General features: G+C 43.1%; 1 protein-coding gene across 2 annotated transcripts in view; it reads right to left on the minus strand.

The window, feature by feature from the left end:
- The window catches only part of ESRRG (estrogen related receptor gamma), a 237,960-nt gene that overhangs the window by 39,894 nt on the left and 180,406 nt on the right, over nt 1-17,660 (minus strand). For both annotated transcript variants that reach the window (XM_090263305.1, XM_090263304.1), the window contains 2 exons: nt 8,311-8,421; nt 4,563-4,724 (listed from right to left, as the gene is read on the minus strand). In XM_090263305.1, coding sequence (XP_090119431.1) covers nt 4,563-4,724; nt 8,311-8,421 — 273 coding nt within the window. The remainder of the gene's footprint in view (nt 1-4,562; nt 4,725-8,310; nt 8,422-17,660) is intronic.

Here is a 17,660-nt window from a genome sequence, read left to right on the forward strand (position 1 = left end):
CATCCTTCCACATATGGAAACATGCTTTCTGCTAGAAATGAAATTTGGATCTGACCGGAATGATTTCCACTGCATTTCTGGTGCTGTTGCCCATATCATAATCCTTTAACGATGCTACCAGTTTAAGATAAACAATGGGAATTTAAAAAAACCTATCTTCCACAACTTTGGTTGGGGGATTATATATAAAAATTGCTCTCTACATAAAATATTTTAGAAAAATAAAGGTATCTTTGAGCAGTGTTATTAGCAATAAGTGTTCAAAATTATTATCCCACAAATTTATCTCCTAATGTAGAACGAGCGTATCCATGTTCTTTAGGGATGTCTGTCATTTTTGGAGAAGTCTGAATGCTGCTGTTAAAATTTTTAAATGCCAAATCAATGAGGTCTTCAGACTACCGTCCTCACACAATATGTTTCAGCATAAATGGAAAATACTGGCTTCTATACGTTCAATTTCCATTTCTAACATGAATAACTAAAGCTAAGGACTGTTTTCTCACACTGTTTTCCCAGTGTGGTTTTCTTTTAGCACTTAATATTCCTGCTTTCACTTTACATGAAGCAGAACTGTAGGGATTTTTTCTGTTTGTTGTCCTTACAATAGACACAGTTTTAAAAACGTGACTGAGAGGCCCCAAACTTGAACAGAACACTCCTCCTTCAGTAGGTAATTATTTAATTTGTCATGCTAAAAATAAGCAGGCCTCCCTGAAACTCTGCCATATTTGATAAAGTACAAAATTGTCTAAAACCCATTCATTCCCTTAATTGTTCAAACGCCTACCTATTCTTTTCAAGTTAACTCTCTGGCGAGATCCATAAATATATTTAAGCCACTTATATAGGTCAACTAATATGGGTTATGCTTTTTTAAGCAACATCTGACTAAGCACATTCTGCATTTTGCTAACAGAGTTACAGTCCATAATAATATTTTAATCAACTCCGGGGAACAATAACAGATCGGGCTGTTGGGCTGATAGTCGTCTTATCACACCCTGTGAAACCTAGCTCTGCTATCTGACGGCGACTCCATGACTTGGCAGCCCGTTCTGCAAAAGGCCAACAATGGCGAGAGAATGAAGTGGAGTGTGCCGAGCCTCCGTATCTACATAAAGGAGATTAGGGGCGACAGCATTCCATTTTACAGCTCTATCATATTGTGTTAGCATGCGCTTATCCGAGCGCGGACGAAATTGAAAGAGAAATAAAAAAGAATCAGGCAGATAGGAACCAGAAAAGCGAGGCGTGAGCAATTTCTAAGGATATAAAAGGATGCTAATGGCGGGGCCCTGTCATTCTTAAAAAGGGCTATTAGGGTACCATCATCTGTTCTCCTGCCCTTATGCTCCTCCAACGAAAGTCAAGCATTTTCTAAAGACCTTGTGATCTCCCCCCGCCCTGTAGATAAAGTATGGTCATGTTTCATAACAACACACTTTTCCATTTATGTGATTCATTAAAGGAAGTCTACTAATTCTATTTACTGATAAAAAAAAGGCCCACTCCATATGTATTTTTCAATATTTTGTGTGGGATTCTTCACTTTTTTATGTAGCAGAGGGAGGTATACAGAATAGTACATTCCCAGCAAGGCAGAAAGACTGCTGATCTTATTGTAGATGTGAAACTTGATCTTTAAAAAGCATGTATGTGTCTCTCCGCATGCATGTGATAGTCAACAAACTGAGAACAGGATAAATAAAGAGATTAGAGGCTTAAATTTTAGTATATTAAAAGAAAAGGCTTCACGAGTGTTAGGAAACCTAGTATTGTGAATGGACAAACTAAGACAGAAAATCTCAGTTCTGGATTTGGCTTGAATTCCAGCACTGACCCCAGTTATCAGGTCTGGCTCAGGTTATCAAGACCCCGATGTGACTTTTAGCAGGGCAGAAATGTGACTCTACTCTTCCTCGTCTCTCCATCTTTGCACCCCACTCCCACGCTGAGCGTGGCTGCCGTGCCCAAGTCCCTGGTCCCCAGGTAGACCAGCACTCCGAGAGCAGGGCATCCTTCTAAGTCAAAGCTCCACACGGCGTCCTTCTTGTTAAACTGGTAAAAAAGAATTTCCGTTAGTTCTTGTTTTGCTAACCCCCTTCTGAAAAGCCAAGACACTCCTTGCAATCATTTAAAGTTCCCTCAGGGTGTCACAACAGCCAGAACCGTGAGCTATCACTCCACAGTGACCCGCTCTGGCGTTCCCCACAGAGAGGGAATAACGTCAGTGCTCACCCATTCTAAGCCTCCGTTGAAGTCTGAACACATAATTGTATAGTAATTGTTTCCCCCCTGGTACCGCTGTGACTCATAGTTATTTAAAGTTACGGCCTTCACAAAAGTCACGAGAGCCCCTTTACGATGACAAGTTCTTTTGGAAGCTGACATTTCTACTTCCATGCACAACTGGACCCACAAAGGCACTACTGACGTCGTCTTACCAGAGAATGTGGGAAGGAGGTGTTGAGTTTTATTGGTCCTTCGTATGGGATGTCTGTGCAACATCAAAGCATTGGCTAACAGATCCCTTAAACCAGGGAGAACCTGGGGAGAGTTCTCTTGGGCAATGGATATTTTGGAATCATAGTGACATAGCCTTCCATGCTGCACTTATTACTAACAATATCATTATTATTCTGAAATAGTTATTTCAAGTGCGATCAACCAGGACAATAAAATATACTGACCCGACTCCAGGAAGCAAGGCGCTGGGCGCCTCTGTGAGCCTGTGCCTCTGTGTTTACCTCCCTCTGCGCCAAACGCCCCTTTCACTGAACTCGGGATAATGGTAACCGGCTCCTGGGTTGGAACGACGATGCTCAGTTAGGGACGGGCACGATTCTGCCCTCCAGAGGGCGTCTGGCAATGTCTAAAGACATCCTGGTGTGTCACAACTCAGGGGTGGGAGTGGGCAGAAGCAAAGGATGCTGCTGAGCATCCTACCCATGAACGGGACAGTCCCCCACACCAGGGGGTCATCTGGTTCCAGATATAAAGGGTGTCAAGGCTGGGACACCCTGGGTTAGAATAATGAAGAATAATGATGCTTTACATATGTGAATATGTGAATGTGTGTGTGTGTATAAAATGATGAAATACGTAAGTAAAAATGCCTACACACACATACAAATGTTAGTGTTGTTTCTTTCGGCTCTAAACCCCTAACACTTTCCTTTCCGGTAAGTTTGTATTTATCATTCAAGCAAATTCTGAGCGTTTCCACTACTATCATTCCCAAATATCTTAACATCTTACAGTGCATCCTTTCCTTTTGGCTTTTTCTAAGAGTCACGTAGATGCAAGTACCCTCCCAATGCAACGTCAACTCTCCGTACGCTCCATTTCTCATACATTCTGTATGTACAGTGACCCTTGTGTAGGCGTGGTCTGAAGAACACACTTGAGCTCCCCTCTTTAACGAGTTTTGACTTAATTTGGGGGGCTTTATTAGCAAACAGTGTAAGACAAAGTAGCTGGTATAATGCAGAGTGATGTTTAAATTAGTTTACAATTTGCTGGGCCTCCTCCAGAACAGCACCGAACAAAGCCATTCAGAAACGTCAGCTGTGGCCCTAACCACTGTAACAAATTGTCGCCTGCACGATGCACACCTAATGACTTCAAATTAGCTTCCCTGCGATAGCGCCTGACAGTCCGTTACGACTGTTAGCAACATCGCTGGCGTATCATGACCAATAAATTGGTTTCAGTGTGGGTTGGGGAAGGGACTTCCATCAATTTGATTAAAGAAATTACTGTAGCATTCAAAGGATAAAGACAAACTAGTTTAAGGAGACAGAAATAAGTTAACTGTACCAGAAGAACATTGCTCATCATTCAGAAACTTGCTTATAAGCTATGTGAAGATCGAAATTCAAACAAACACAGAATAAGAGTGCTAGGCTACTAAAATTCTCAAAATTTGTGATTAGGCATAGTTTTGGTATTACAGGATGAGTCAAAAGAGAAAAGTAGTAGTCTATTTGAAACTTCTATTTTTAAGTTACCATACGAGAAAATTTCTGATATCAATTTAACATTTCTTTTCATAATTTTTTGGTATAAATTCATGGTAAATACAAAACTGCAAACCAAAGCTAACTTGTGAATATGAACAGTATAGGACTAAATCGTATAAACAGCCACTATAAACATCAAAATGCATTATTCTTAACAAGCAGAAAAAGGTATATTAGACTACTGTTGGCAAAAACAACTTTTAACATGAAAAGAAAAAGTAAAAGCATAGCCTTCAGAGAAAGCTCAGAATTTTGAAAGCACAAAGAAAAAGAAACTAATTATATTTGCTTTATCTTATATTGGCATTGTACCTTCATACATGAAAAAAAAAAATTAACAGGAGTTCAAGTTGTTACAGATATAAAAAGATTTATGGTTCTATGAAGCTCAGCAAAGCTCTAAATTAAGTAGGATAGTCAATAACAAACAAACGTAAAGGTTAACAACACTCCTAACGAGAACATCTGGAATTTGCCTGGATGTACCTGTGCAACTGTGGGAATGAAACGCAACCTTTTCTTTTTCACAAGACGTACCTGGGATATGCTTCGCCCATCCGATGATAACCACCAGCTCACGGTCGGCCAGGTCGCACAGTGTCGTGAGGGCTTTGATGTCGCTGTCGGGGACAGTGGGGTCGGGCATGGCATAGATCTTCTCTGGTTCAGCCACCAACAAATGTGAAACAATCTTGTTATCTGCGGGATCAGACCAGAGCACTGCAAGATCACTGTAGCATCACCCTTCTCTTACAAGCCTCAAAGCATGTGGTGCTTTGAAAAAAAATCCAGATCGCCTACAATAAACCCAACATATTCTCTCCTTCGGGTTCCATCTGTGCATATTAAACGGTGCTCAGGAAAACTAGTAACAGGACACACGCTGCTGCAGTCAGAGCGGAATTCATTCCTTTCTTCTTCAGTGTCCTCCCTGCCTTTGGGGGAATGAAGCATTTGTTCTAGAATGAACATTTCTTACAGCAAACAGATAAGAGAAGTTGGATGCTCTCTGGGTTCGCGCTTTGATTCTTAAGTGGGATTTGTGGAAACAGATTAAATAGTATACAACAGCTTTAAAATAACCCCCCCCCCCCCTGTAAACCACTGAAATCTAGAATCTAATGTGGGAGACAAACAACTATCAGTGCCCGCAGTCCTAATGGGCATGAAAGTCATTAATTGTCTTAACTCCTTGACGGTAGAGCAAAGGTCAGGGCCTTCTGCCTGGGTGCATGACAGACTATATAACTCTATCTCTGTGGGACGCATGAAAGGGAATTTCTTTTCTTTTGCCCTCTCCCTGCACACCCAGCCAATCTTCTGAACAGAGCCAGTATCAGTTTCCAGAAAAATACCCCTACTTAAACGTGACAGCATTTTTTTCTTTGGCGCGCCCAATTCTTTCATCCTATAGTTTCATCCGTCCTCTTCAGTTCATTCTCTGGTTCAGATTTATGGGTCTGAAATTTGTGAGAGATGTTTTTAAAAACCTTCATAAAATAAACACTAGAGACAAATGAAAAGCCTCACATCAAGGGTGTTTTATTGCTCAGGGGCATGTGTGGGTTTACAGCGGGGGCTGCGGAGCCTTGCTAACGGAGTGATTTCTCCTGCTGGCCCTGTTTTCAATTTCTCTGTGTGGCTTTAGCTTTTATACTTTCTGCTAAGTGAGGAGATAGAAGTGGGGAAGAATAAAACCAAGCATCTCAGTGTTCTATGTTCTATTACTCTAGAAAACGGGGGCATTAAGTGGGATTTTTGTGAGCGAAGGTTACATTTCCTCTGCTTACTCGATCCTTTCCTTTTTGCTCTAAGTTTGTAACATTTTAACCCAAATTGAAAGGCTTCCTATACTTTAGAATGGAAAACATAGCATTCTTGTAATCTCCTGTAACACAATAACAGGGAGACTTATCCAAATCATAATTAGCATTTTTCTGACATAATTTAAAATTTTATTATTATGGCTGTCACAGGAATTATATTTACTGCAAATAATCAACAAATAACCATTCATTGGCAGCAATATTCAATTACCATTAAACTGAAAATTTGGGAGAAAATATTCCCGAAGGCCATATTTTCTAGCAAAAAAAAAAAAAAATTGAAGTTAAATAGATTCTTTTTTTTTTTTAATTTGCAGGATCTGCAAAGAATGGCATCTGTCTCTCGTAGACGCTCTAGAAAAAACACCCTGTGTTTTTAGTGACACTTAGGCCCCTTTACGCTCCCATTGCTCAGACTGTGTACCAAAACCTGTCAGCAAGCACTAGATTCTCAGGGTCAGAAGGAAATGCAAGGATAAAGGGCGCAGACATGAACCCGAAGGAAATCCTGATTCTCGTTCTTACTTAGCACAGAAAAATGTTTTATCCCAGTCAATGGGTCAGAGAAATCTGGTGGAAGGTTGCAAACGCCCATCATTCAGATAATGGAATAGCCAGCAGCACTGTTTCTAGGTAAATCTTATTTAATGTCTCCCTAATTAGAATCAATAGAACCCAATTTTCATGCCTGGGCTTTCGTGGGAGACAATCAGTCAGGATCCAGAAACCTCCCCCAGCCACTGTCTGCGCCAAGCCCAGACACCGTCTCTTGACACTTATCTGACGGGATCTGAAAATTAAGTTTTATAAATGTTTGTTACAAAAACACACTAATTGGATGGACTCCGGAAAATTAACACAGAGGCCTGGAGATAATGAGTAATGATTTAGTAGGAGCCCTCTTTATCTCTGACGAAAGCGGCTCACGGAAATTGCTCTAATCTTCTTAAAGGTGCTTGACGAGCCGCTTCCCCATTTCTCAGGTTCACACAGAAAGCCATCCATGTTCCCCTGTCATGGGCTGGTGTGCATTTTTCTCCCAGGAGAGGGAATTATCAATGGCTTGAGTCAGTGTTTGCATACAGCGAAGGAGAAGGGGGCCCTCTGTGTGTCACTGCGTCCAGGAAAACAAAACCTCTGATGAAATTAAGCATCAGTGTTTATTGCACTTTATTGTATTATCAGAAAGTTTTTTAGTATAATGTGCAAAATCTGCTTACTGCAAGCCCTGGATCGGGTTTGCAGAAGGCCAAACCGCTTTCGCGGGCTGAGGAGCGGCTGCCAGATTGGACCATTGAAGGAATAATCAACATAATGTTTTTTGGAAAGGCAAAAGGAAACTATGCCATATGTTCACTTAAGCTTTAATTTTATGTAAAACTGGTTGTTCTTCCTTTGACGTAGCTGAAATGTCCTTTGGTTTACAGTTCAGGGTCTGTTTTATTTACTTAACGGAGCCCCATATGCTCGCTGAATGGTGCCCAGCAGCGACCCCTCCTGGAGAATCCGTAAGAGAAGCGAGTATTTTTTTCTCTTCCCTTGAAAGCAGGTTTGAAAAATCAAAGGACCCGAGTCTTTTCTAGATCTGCTCTCCTCTCGATGCATTTCCTCCGGCGAGGGCTGGCTGTGTCTTCTGAGACAAAGACAGCTCAACGTGAGAGCCGTTCCCACGAGAGCCCTCCTCGGCGCCTGATAGGAACACGGGGCCTAAACACACTAGAAGCCGAGGTCTGCTGCAGTACAGCTGTGAGTGGATTTTACAGAAAATGGGATACAGTGATTGCCTCAATCTATATTCCGGATCTTTTTAGTTAATGGCAGAGAGAACGGGGCTTGCCTCTCGCATCGCAAGCCGGCGTTCTAAAACCGTGGGCTCTTTAAAAACAATTCATAACACCCATAAGGGCATCTGAGACGGAACAAGCAACCTATGCTTGTTATTAGTATGGCCCATTCCTGCTTTAGTCTATTGCTAGCTAGAGTGCTAACCTTCTCGAGCTCCAAATTAATGAGGCTCCTAATAGATTTTCATTGGGAGGTTGAGCAGGCAAACTCATTTGGTTAGTGAAAACTACAAAAATCACTTCCTTGTGAAATCTGAAACGAACAGCTCCAATGGACTAATGATCACAGTATGATCCATTTTATGTACCTCTGAAAATAAAGATAACCAGTAAATGTGAAACTCGCACTATATAAGCTGGGCCTTAATATGCGCAGTCTCCCACAAAATGACTGGGTGAGAAAACGTGCTGGGGGAGAGAACCGTAGGGAAGATACAGACAATGCGCTGAGCTGCTGTTGCTCATCCAGGGCGATCCTTGCGAATGGAGCCATGGCCCCCCAATGAAGGCAAGTGCCCTTGGAGTTGGTAGGGACGGGCATGCCGAAACTGATGCACTCTGCCAACATGGGGGCACCCTGTGTGTCGGGAAGCCAGACACGTGTGCTGTACTTACATGGCTTTTTGGCTGGCTGCACCAGCTGAGGGTTCAGGTACGGGCTGTTCTCCGCATCTATTCTGCGCTTGTACTTCTGCCGACCTCCACGCACTCTGTCGAGACGTACTCCTGTGGGCAGAGACAGTCACCGACTTACTACTGAGGTATGTATCTTTAAAACCAATTCCATATGGAGAGAACACCACCTACGGGTGCTGGGGAGACAGCCAGGAAATGCAGACGGGTCCAGTGGTACTAGAGGGAAGTAAAACAAAAAGTGGCGGTGAACCCCAGATGGAGGGGGTGGAAACCAAATCCGGCACAGGATAATAAACCTGATAGACGTTTTATGCCAGGCCATCAAAGTCACATTTACACATCAAAGAAAAGGCAGTGTCACGGGCATTAACGCAAAGCAACTTTCTCAAAGGAAAGATGATGTAGTTTCTCAAATTAAAGACAATGGCAATTTGTGTCCTCTTGATCAGTTCACCCCGAAAGCCCAATGTGTAGGATTGGACAGACTGGGTGACCAGATATCCGACCCCGGCATCTACCAGAGGACGCAATACAGACCTGTGGGACTGAGCCACCTGGAAAGCACCTGCCTGCTGCGGAGGCGAGATGCAAGGACTGTCCCATATTATTACGACCCGATATTAACATGTCTCAGAAGGAAACACACATCTGTATTTTCTTCCAAATGAGAGAGACCAAGGAGTAGGTTTGGACTGAACACAGGACAGAAAGAGGAGCTTCCCGAAAGAATCCAGGCTACCGTGTCCAAGAAGGGGTGTGTTAGTAGCTCAAAGCAGAAGGGTGAAGCTAGAGGGGCTTTAGGAAAACTTTCCCTCAAAGGGTGATGGGTTGGGTCAAAGTTCAAGGAGTTTTTGCTGACAGTGGATTTAAAAGATCAAGGAAAGAGGAAAAAGAAAAAGAAAGGAACTCAACATAATGTTTCCTTTATCTGGGGGAGTGGTGGGAAAGAGCTTGTTAACAACCTGGTTCCTGGTACAGACTTGTAAAGTTTAGAACAGGAACACAGAACCTTTATCAAACAAAAACATGGTCACTTGGGAGTAAGCGTGAGGTGAGACCTCTTTTCGTGGGATTAGGCTGCACGTTAACTGATGGAACAGTACAGCATTATCTGTTAATAAATTCAACCCAGTAATGCATTGCACGTATTTTGGCATTTTTCAAACAGTGTACAAAATAGATTTGGTTTAACAGCATGATCAGTATTATTTTACTGAAGGGCCTCTCAGAGCCTTTAATATGCAAATAGGCCCCTCGGAGGGGGATATAACCTCTGCGATGTTTGCAAACCTATTTAACCAAGGATCCCATTTTTGGCATATTATTAATGTCATGTGACATGTGAGTGTGGGTTATCTGTGGTAGAGGAAACAGACTGGGAAGGCTGATATAGCTCCACCTGAACCCTGAAAGTGAGTATATATATTCGAATGGGAAGGATTATTATTGACCACAAAATAAAGAAAACACAATTTTTCATGTTATCTTAATAATAAATACTACTATCTTTTAGTGAAACACACAAACACCCCGGTTTCTAGGTAAAGCACACAACGTCATCCTGAAACATCAAAGCAGAGTTTAAATAAAATCAGGAGACACCTCCAAGAGCTCTTAGGTTTAGACAAAAAAGAAAAAAATTAAGTACACCAAGTATTCACTGAAAATAATACTGCATGCACAAAAAAGCTATATGCAAGAACATAATAAATTATTCCTAAACAGTATATGAGGAATGTGTTTCTTAAAGAAATAAAACAAAACTTGCAAGGCAGGACAGTTGATTTTTTTATGACTCTTTTGTTCTCTGGCTTTGGAAACTTCGATGAGTTCCTTAACTTCTTTGCTTTTCCAAATATAAGAGGAAGAGAAAGACAATACCCCCCCCCAGTGTTGTGCTGTAGTGATCTAATATTACATTCACATATTAACATATTTGGATACTATACAAATGTATCATTAAATTAGTTTATAAACTTTAAAGTGCCAAGAAAAAAAAAAGTTGCCACTATATCATAACATTATGGAAATACTGCTATATTATTTTATTTAAATGTATTTTGATCATTTATTGAAAAATCTCTCCCCATGCAGTTTGACAACCTACCCTGCCTCGGTCCTACAGGTAGACAGATTTGAGGTGTGATCGATTGGTAAGATAACTCAGAAAATACAAGCCAAATAATGATACTATTTGATGTCTAAGTGATTTTTAGAAATATTTGGTATCCCGTTCTATTTACTACTCATCCCTCTCCCTGACAATAGCATTTACACACATGATTATTTTAAAATAGGCACAGAAACTAACCCAAATTCCATCAAAAAGGATGCTTTCTCTGACTTTACCTAAAAGCACACAATACAAATTTGAATAAAGAACTGATAATTCTCCAAATAATCTGATAGATGATGTCAAAGCCTCTATTATAGCAGAAACAAACAAAAATAACAATATTAACAATCGGGACCTCAGAACTCCAGATTTCCCATAAACAAACATTAGTCTAATCCAAACATTTCCATCGAAGGTGCCAAAGCCTACTTCTTTACAAGTTTACAATCTTAAATACCAACGATGTCTGTTTTGACTTCCCCTGTAAGCCACTTACGAAGAAGTCTCGAAATAAGACTTCTGCCAAAATACAAGATACTCACAACGTTCAGTGTTTGACAGGATTTGAAGTTAATTAAGGCAACTTAATAGGTTTTCTATTCATGTGGAGGCTGCCAAAAGATTTTAATAGCTGGCATTACCCTACCAGGTAGCACGCTTCCCCTTCCTGCCGCTTCCCAGCGCTGCATGCGCCTACGCTGCCCCGAGGGAGTTGCAAATCTCATACGTTGTCAGAATTTACAAAAAGGGGAAAGCAAGACAGGCCAGGGAGGGGGGAAAATGCTGGGAGGCAAATAAACTCCAAAGGAAGCAAAGCGGTTCAGCACCAGGCCTTCTTAGGTCAGCTCATTTCACGTCTCCATTTTATGCCCAAGTGCAAATTTTTATATTAGATAGTCCAAAAGCAAACGTATTTTTCACATTTTTAATAGCACAAAGTCAAAGGCATTTCACAGGATAATAAAAATTTTCCCTTCAGAGAATTACACAGGATACTCTCACTGACTTTCCCAAATTTAAAACATGCCTTTTAATAATGTTGTTTCCAAACAAAGGTTTGCTAAACACAGGAATTACAAAGACCCCTGGAATGCTTAAGGAAGATGCAAATAGTCATATTAAAGTAAAACTAACTTTTCAAAGAGAATCGAGTTAACGACTTACTAGATCAATAGTTAAATAAATGTTATCAAACGTGGCTTGTAACTGAGCATCGAGAGCAGACTGGAAGGAAGCAAGACTTCTCAGACAATACGGTGAGGAGGGTGGGAAAGGCCTCCTCCACCATGAAAGGAAACCCCCCTCCTTGAAGTACCTAGCAGTGCCCTTGAACTGTCCTGAGGTTGCTGTGGGGGAACCATCATAGACAGAGGAGGAAGGAACCCCTTTGAAAAGCTGCGAGAAAAGGAACCAAGGCAGATGGGTGGTATCAGACAGCACAATGGAAGTCTAGTGGTCGCCTCTGAAGGGGTTCTCCTTTGGGACAGTCCCCTGACCGGTGTTCTAGTTTCATCCAGGGTAGCTGTCCCTAACCATGGGCTTCTTAGGAAGGGGGTGAATGGCTATTATTTGTGTATTCACATATATACTCCAGGGAGACAATAAAAGAGCCCATCCCCAGATAGCTTCTCCACCACTGCCCCCTCTTAAAAACAGCGATGCTGCCAAACGTGGCATCCTGAGTTGGCCCCTCCGATCCTGTTCCAGCAGCCTTCACTGCCTGACCCCGACAGCTCCCTGCCAACCAAAGTCTTCATTGTTAACGGAACACCTCCATCGCTACATAAAATGCCTTGGGAGAAACCAGAACGGGAGCCAGTGGCTGGCAGTCACTTGCTATGAAGAGATGATGCTACTCCAGGCAATGGGTTGTGGGCGTATATTAAGACATTTAATCCTTACAGCCATCCTGATGCGATGGGGCTATCAGGATCTCTTTTTGCAAATGAGAAAACCAGAAACAGCAGGAGGCAGAGTGAGGAGGGGGAGCTGGGGGGAATGGCCGTAGATCCCACTTTCTACGTACCATGTTCTACTCTTTCTTTGCCATTCAACTCTGTCTTGGGGAAAGCATATTTGGTGCGTGCTCCAAACGCAGAAGCACGGGCAGATAAAACCCAATTATCACGGGGAACAACACTCCCGTCATGATACAGGGGGCACGTAAACAGGTCAACAGAATGTCGTAGGGGAAATGCATGGATATTTTTCTTCAATTGAAAGGCTAGTCATTTTGCGCGTGTCCCTCCGTTGGTGACTTCACTTAGCAACGTTCATGGCCATAGGACTGTGGGCAAGCCAAAAGCGATGGAAAGATGATTCAGTCACTCTACTTTTCCACCGACACAGGGACCCAGAGATGATAACTTCCTTGCTCCGTGGGTCTCCTTAATGTGACTGCAATTTATACAAGGCCTGCTTTGCCCAGGCCCCAGAGACAGGGCAACATGAGGCCTGGATTTCAGACTTCAGGAGAGAGATCCAGGCTTTTTCATAGACACGTCTGGCCAACGGTAACATTCACTCCTGCTGGGATATCACGACAGCTCAAGATCACTGGAGATCGTTGGATTACAGGTAGAAACATCACTACGATTTGTTGAGCTGCCCTGACGGGCGTGGCTCAGTGGGCTGGGCACTGCCCCACAGACCGAAAGGTCGCTGGTTTGATTCCCGGCCAGGGCACCTGCCTGGGTCCAAAGCCCGGTCCCTGGCTGGCTGCCGATGGATGGGTCTCTCACACACCAGTGTTTCTCTCCCTCTCTTTCTCCCTCCCTTCCGCTCTCTCTAAAAATACATAAATAAAATATTTAAAAAAATAAATCTGCCGAACTAATAGGGTAAAAAAAATCACACAGGGAGAGAAAATGCATATCCATTAGGCGAACTTTTTTTTTTAACTGAGTCCTCAGTCACTAAAAGAGATAAAAGGCATGACTCACATTAAAGCCTCCTTGCTCTACAGATGAATTAACAATTAGCAAGGGGAAGTCTTTCGTTTTGGTCTCCTGATAGCTATCTGGACGATTAAACATGCGCGGCTTGCATAGCAAATTGCAAAGGCTTCCCTCCAGTTCAGGTTCCAGCTGCATCCAAAATACATTTGTAACAGATTTCTGTGCATAGGACATAACCCCGAAGAAGTTCCTCCTTCTTTTCTACAAGATGTGATTCACTGTTTGGGGCTGGTTCATATCTATATGAAGTTTATAATCTGGATTAGGGCTGAAATCAAGATGATAGAAATCTGGAATAACCTCAGACAGAATATTTTGCCGGGGACACGTTGTTCTATTAGCGTGAGCCCTAATCTATGAAACGTACACATACAAATCAGGTCATTGCAACAGGTGACACGTTTTAATTGAATGTCTTCTGTCTTCAATTCTGACAAAAGGTGAATGGAAATAAATGAGTCTGGCCGGACAGCCCTGAGTCTTACAATACCCAATATCTCGTGATTTTTAAACAGCTGTCTATAAACTGATGCTGACAAGCCTTGGACCTTTGCTTTCCGCTCAAGAGGAGGTGGCTGGGAAGGGGGAAAGAAAGAAAAAAGGAACAGAGGCATCCAGGGCGTTACATTAAACACGCAACACCTACCATTTTCACTCCCCCAATGTAATTAAAGCCAATCTCCCATTCAAAAGGCACAACTTCTTCCTTTGCTTGATGCCAGGAAGAAGAAGAGAGACCATACTCAGGCTGCACTTGCTAAACAGAGAGACTGCCTCTCTCTCTCTCTCTCTCTCTCTATATATATATATATATGTCTTTTCTTTCCCTTCCTTCTTTGTGCCTGTTAAAAATTTCATAAACCGCCCTGGCTGCTGTGGCTCAGTAGATTGAGCATCGGCCTGCGAGCCAAGTGTCGCTGGTTCGATTCCCAGTCAGGGCACATGACTCGGTTGCATGTCAGGTCCCCAGTTGGGGGCACCAGTGAGAGGCAACCACACAGTGATGTTTCTCTTCCTCTCTCTCCTTTCCCCTCTCTCTAAAAAAACAGATAAATAAAATAAAAGAAGTCTTTGTTTATAAAAAAAACTTCATAAACCATTAGAAGAGAGATTGCTGACTTATGCCTATCTATACTCTATTCTCTCTTGTCTCTATTTGATACTGGTGACTCTTCCCTTTATCCTTTCCCACATTGCCTTCTCGGTGACTAACATTATGAGTTAGCGGGTAACGACGTGAAATGTGGAGGCATATCAACATCAGGAGAAAGGGACCTGCTAATCCTCAATTACACGTGACACTGGCGGCAGTAAGTTTAACACAATAATACAGTCATAGCAGTGCACAGCACCCCATGGGGATGCTCTGTGCAAACAGAAGCACAAATATTATTTATGCAAAATTCAATGCTCTGTAAAGATGAATTAAATATGAAATCAACCCAGCTGGGTTACAGGTCGCTGGGTTGAGAGCCACAGTCACGCCGTTCCCTTCAATGGAGCGGAATACAGTGGCGTCTAATGACCAAAGAAGCACCCGCAGATTTTAAAGAGAACACAGGTTTAAAAAATACAGAAGGACTGACTCAGGTGACGGGGGAAGGTGGCAGTGAGTCTGGAGGTCATGTGGCTCAGCACAGGAGACCCCAGGTCACCTGGGCCACACAGAAGCGCTTACGAAGCTCAGAGGAGAAGCTTAGCATGGTTTTACTGGCGGGGAACGTTCTGTGCGGGCCCATTTGTTCGTCACGCCCAAAAATAACAGAGAAGTATTACTGGACTCAAGGAGAAATTTGGAGAGCCAAAGAAAAGGATGCCTGATGTTTAATCATATTTATTTTTCTGGCGATTAGGGTTTGGCAAAGTTAAGATCTGCAGTTAAGTAAACCTGTTACAAAGAACATGGCCAGGTCATGTGAAAAGAGAATTATACCTAGCACGTAAATGATGCAGGAAGAAAATCAGTTCAACAGATTAAATGTCAACGTAATATTAAGGTAGACAGGCCCAAGTCTGATACCAGTGAGAACTTTTCTCAGGACACGGACCCTTATTTCTCATCTCTGTGACTCTGGCAGCAGTAAGTTTGACACAGTGGTAACAGCAATAACCAGGCGCAGGCCTCCGTGGGGAAGTTCTGTGTAAAAAGCAGCACAAATGCTCTCTATGCAAATGTCGGTGCCCTGCAAAAATGAATTAAATATGAAGCTCAACAAGCTCATTTAATTTTGGTTTAGCCAACGGAGAGGAATGTAGTGGAGCCCACAGAACGTCTTCAGTGGGGTCGAGAAGAATTACCATGGTGTGTTCCCCCAACGCTGAGGTGTTGAAAGCTAATCCTCACGGTGACAGCATGTGGAGGTACGGCCTTTGGGAGGTGACTAAGTCACGATGGGATCAGTGCCCTGAGTAGAGACCCCAGAGAGCCCCCCTGCCCTTTCTGCTATGCGAAGACATAGGGAGAAGACGGCAGACTATGAACCAGGAAGCCCTCACCTTGATCTTGGGTTCCTCAGGCTCTAGACCTGTGGGAAACAAATTTCCCTTGTGTAAAAGCCACCCAGGCTATGACATCCTGTTACAGGCGCCGGAAAGGGCTACAAGAGAAATGCGTGAAGACAGCCAAGGAGTGGGAGAGACTCTCACGGGTCGGTGCAGCGTGTGTCGTGAAATACAGTGTTCCCGTCCCCTTCTCGGCCAACCCCACACGTGACCACTGACCTCACGCCCCTGCCGCCTGCACGGGTAAACATTCGCGAGGAACGTTAACGGAGGAAGGAAAGGAGCAACAGGAGAAAGTACGAGAGAACGCGACAGCCTTGGAGAAAACACACACGGAAGCACGACAGTCCGTTCTCAGTGGCGCCGAGTCCCGAGACCTCCGCAGGAGCCAAGAGCCGCCGCGCGAACTCTTTCAAGCTAATTAGACTACAGTTTTTCTCCCGCAAAGATGGCAAACTAGGCTGCTGAGGGATGTAAGCCCTCGTGAGAAAAACGGGGCTAGGAGAAGCAAGAGGGGCAGGGGTCGTAACACGCTTCCACGTGCGTGGCATGTTCAGTCGCATTAAAGAAAGGCCAATACGCAGACACTACCAACAGCAGACACGCTAAATAAATAATAGTTTCTCCACGGTTAATTCCCATTTATCATCCTTTGGTCTCTTGCGTATTTTCAGAATTTTCCTTCTACGTGCTTTCAGCAAGATGGGTAGAAATTCACTTGGATCTATGGTAAACAATACGTCTATGAAAAGATATTTTTATTACATCTGGTTTGTGAGCCACATGCTCAAACAGCGCTCTTATTTTACTGCTCTGTGCATCTACTTTTAATAAAGAGCTGCTCCAGATCCATGCTGAATTGTTATATAGCGTTAAAGATTTGGGGGGCAGTTGTACATAAGTAATCTAAACATAACCAAATTTCCTGTCAAGGCAAAGAATATTGGGGCAACGCATACTCTCAGGGCCAGAGAAAATGCACAGTAAAGGGCCGTGGCAGGTGGAATCCACAGCCTATACTTTTCTTCTTCCGTTAGGATGTGTGAGGACTATGTGAATGAACACAGAAGACCCCAGTGATAGTTCCAGATGCCAAACGGATGGGGTCTTAGCTGTGGGAAGCCTGTACTTGAACCAGGCTGTGGATTTCCTAATAGAACTCCCTGTGCTCTGCTGTTAAGCGAGGGGTAAGATGGGGGAGGGGAGTACTGTCCTGTCCTCAATATGGCCCCCCTAGCTAGGAGGGATCATTGCATCCTAAGGTGTGCCAAGGAGAGACAGACATACTTTCCTAGTCTTGCAGCAGCTCAAGACTGGATCCTGGGAGGAAAGATGCCAGTGAGACAGCCTCATATAGGAGGAAGAGGTAGATTTTCCAGTGTCCCAAACCACCTTCCCTTACTCTTTCCTCTCAACGGGGTCTCTCTACATTTTTGAAACACAATCTGGGTTTAAATCAAACTTCAAGCTATTTTGTGTATTATTTATTATATATTCATCTTAATGCCACAAGAAACTGAGGGTGGAAGGCACAGCGAGACAAGCTCCTGCCCCGGAAACAGCTTCAGAGAATTAAAATGTAGCCAACTGATCTGGTAGACATTTTCATTGTCTATTGCTCATTATGGCACACGCCTGCCACATAGTAGGTGCTCAAAAATACTTAGTGAATAAAGAAATAAATGTAAAATGTGCATTAGAACCATGCTCTCATCAGCTGTTTTTCATGTGATGCTTTCCTTATGATCTCACCT

The sequence above is a fragment of the Furipterus horrens genome, unplaced genomic scaffold (genome assembly GCF_987537825.1).
Source record: "Furipterus horrens unplaced genomic scaffold, mFurHor1.1.pri manual_scaffold_15, whole genome shotgun sequence".
Classification (NCBI taxonomy): domain Eukaryota; kingdom Metazoa; phylum Chordata; class Mammalia; order Chiroptera; family Furipteridae; genus Furipterus; species Furipterus horrens.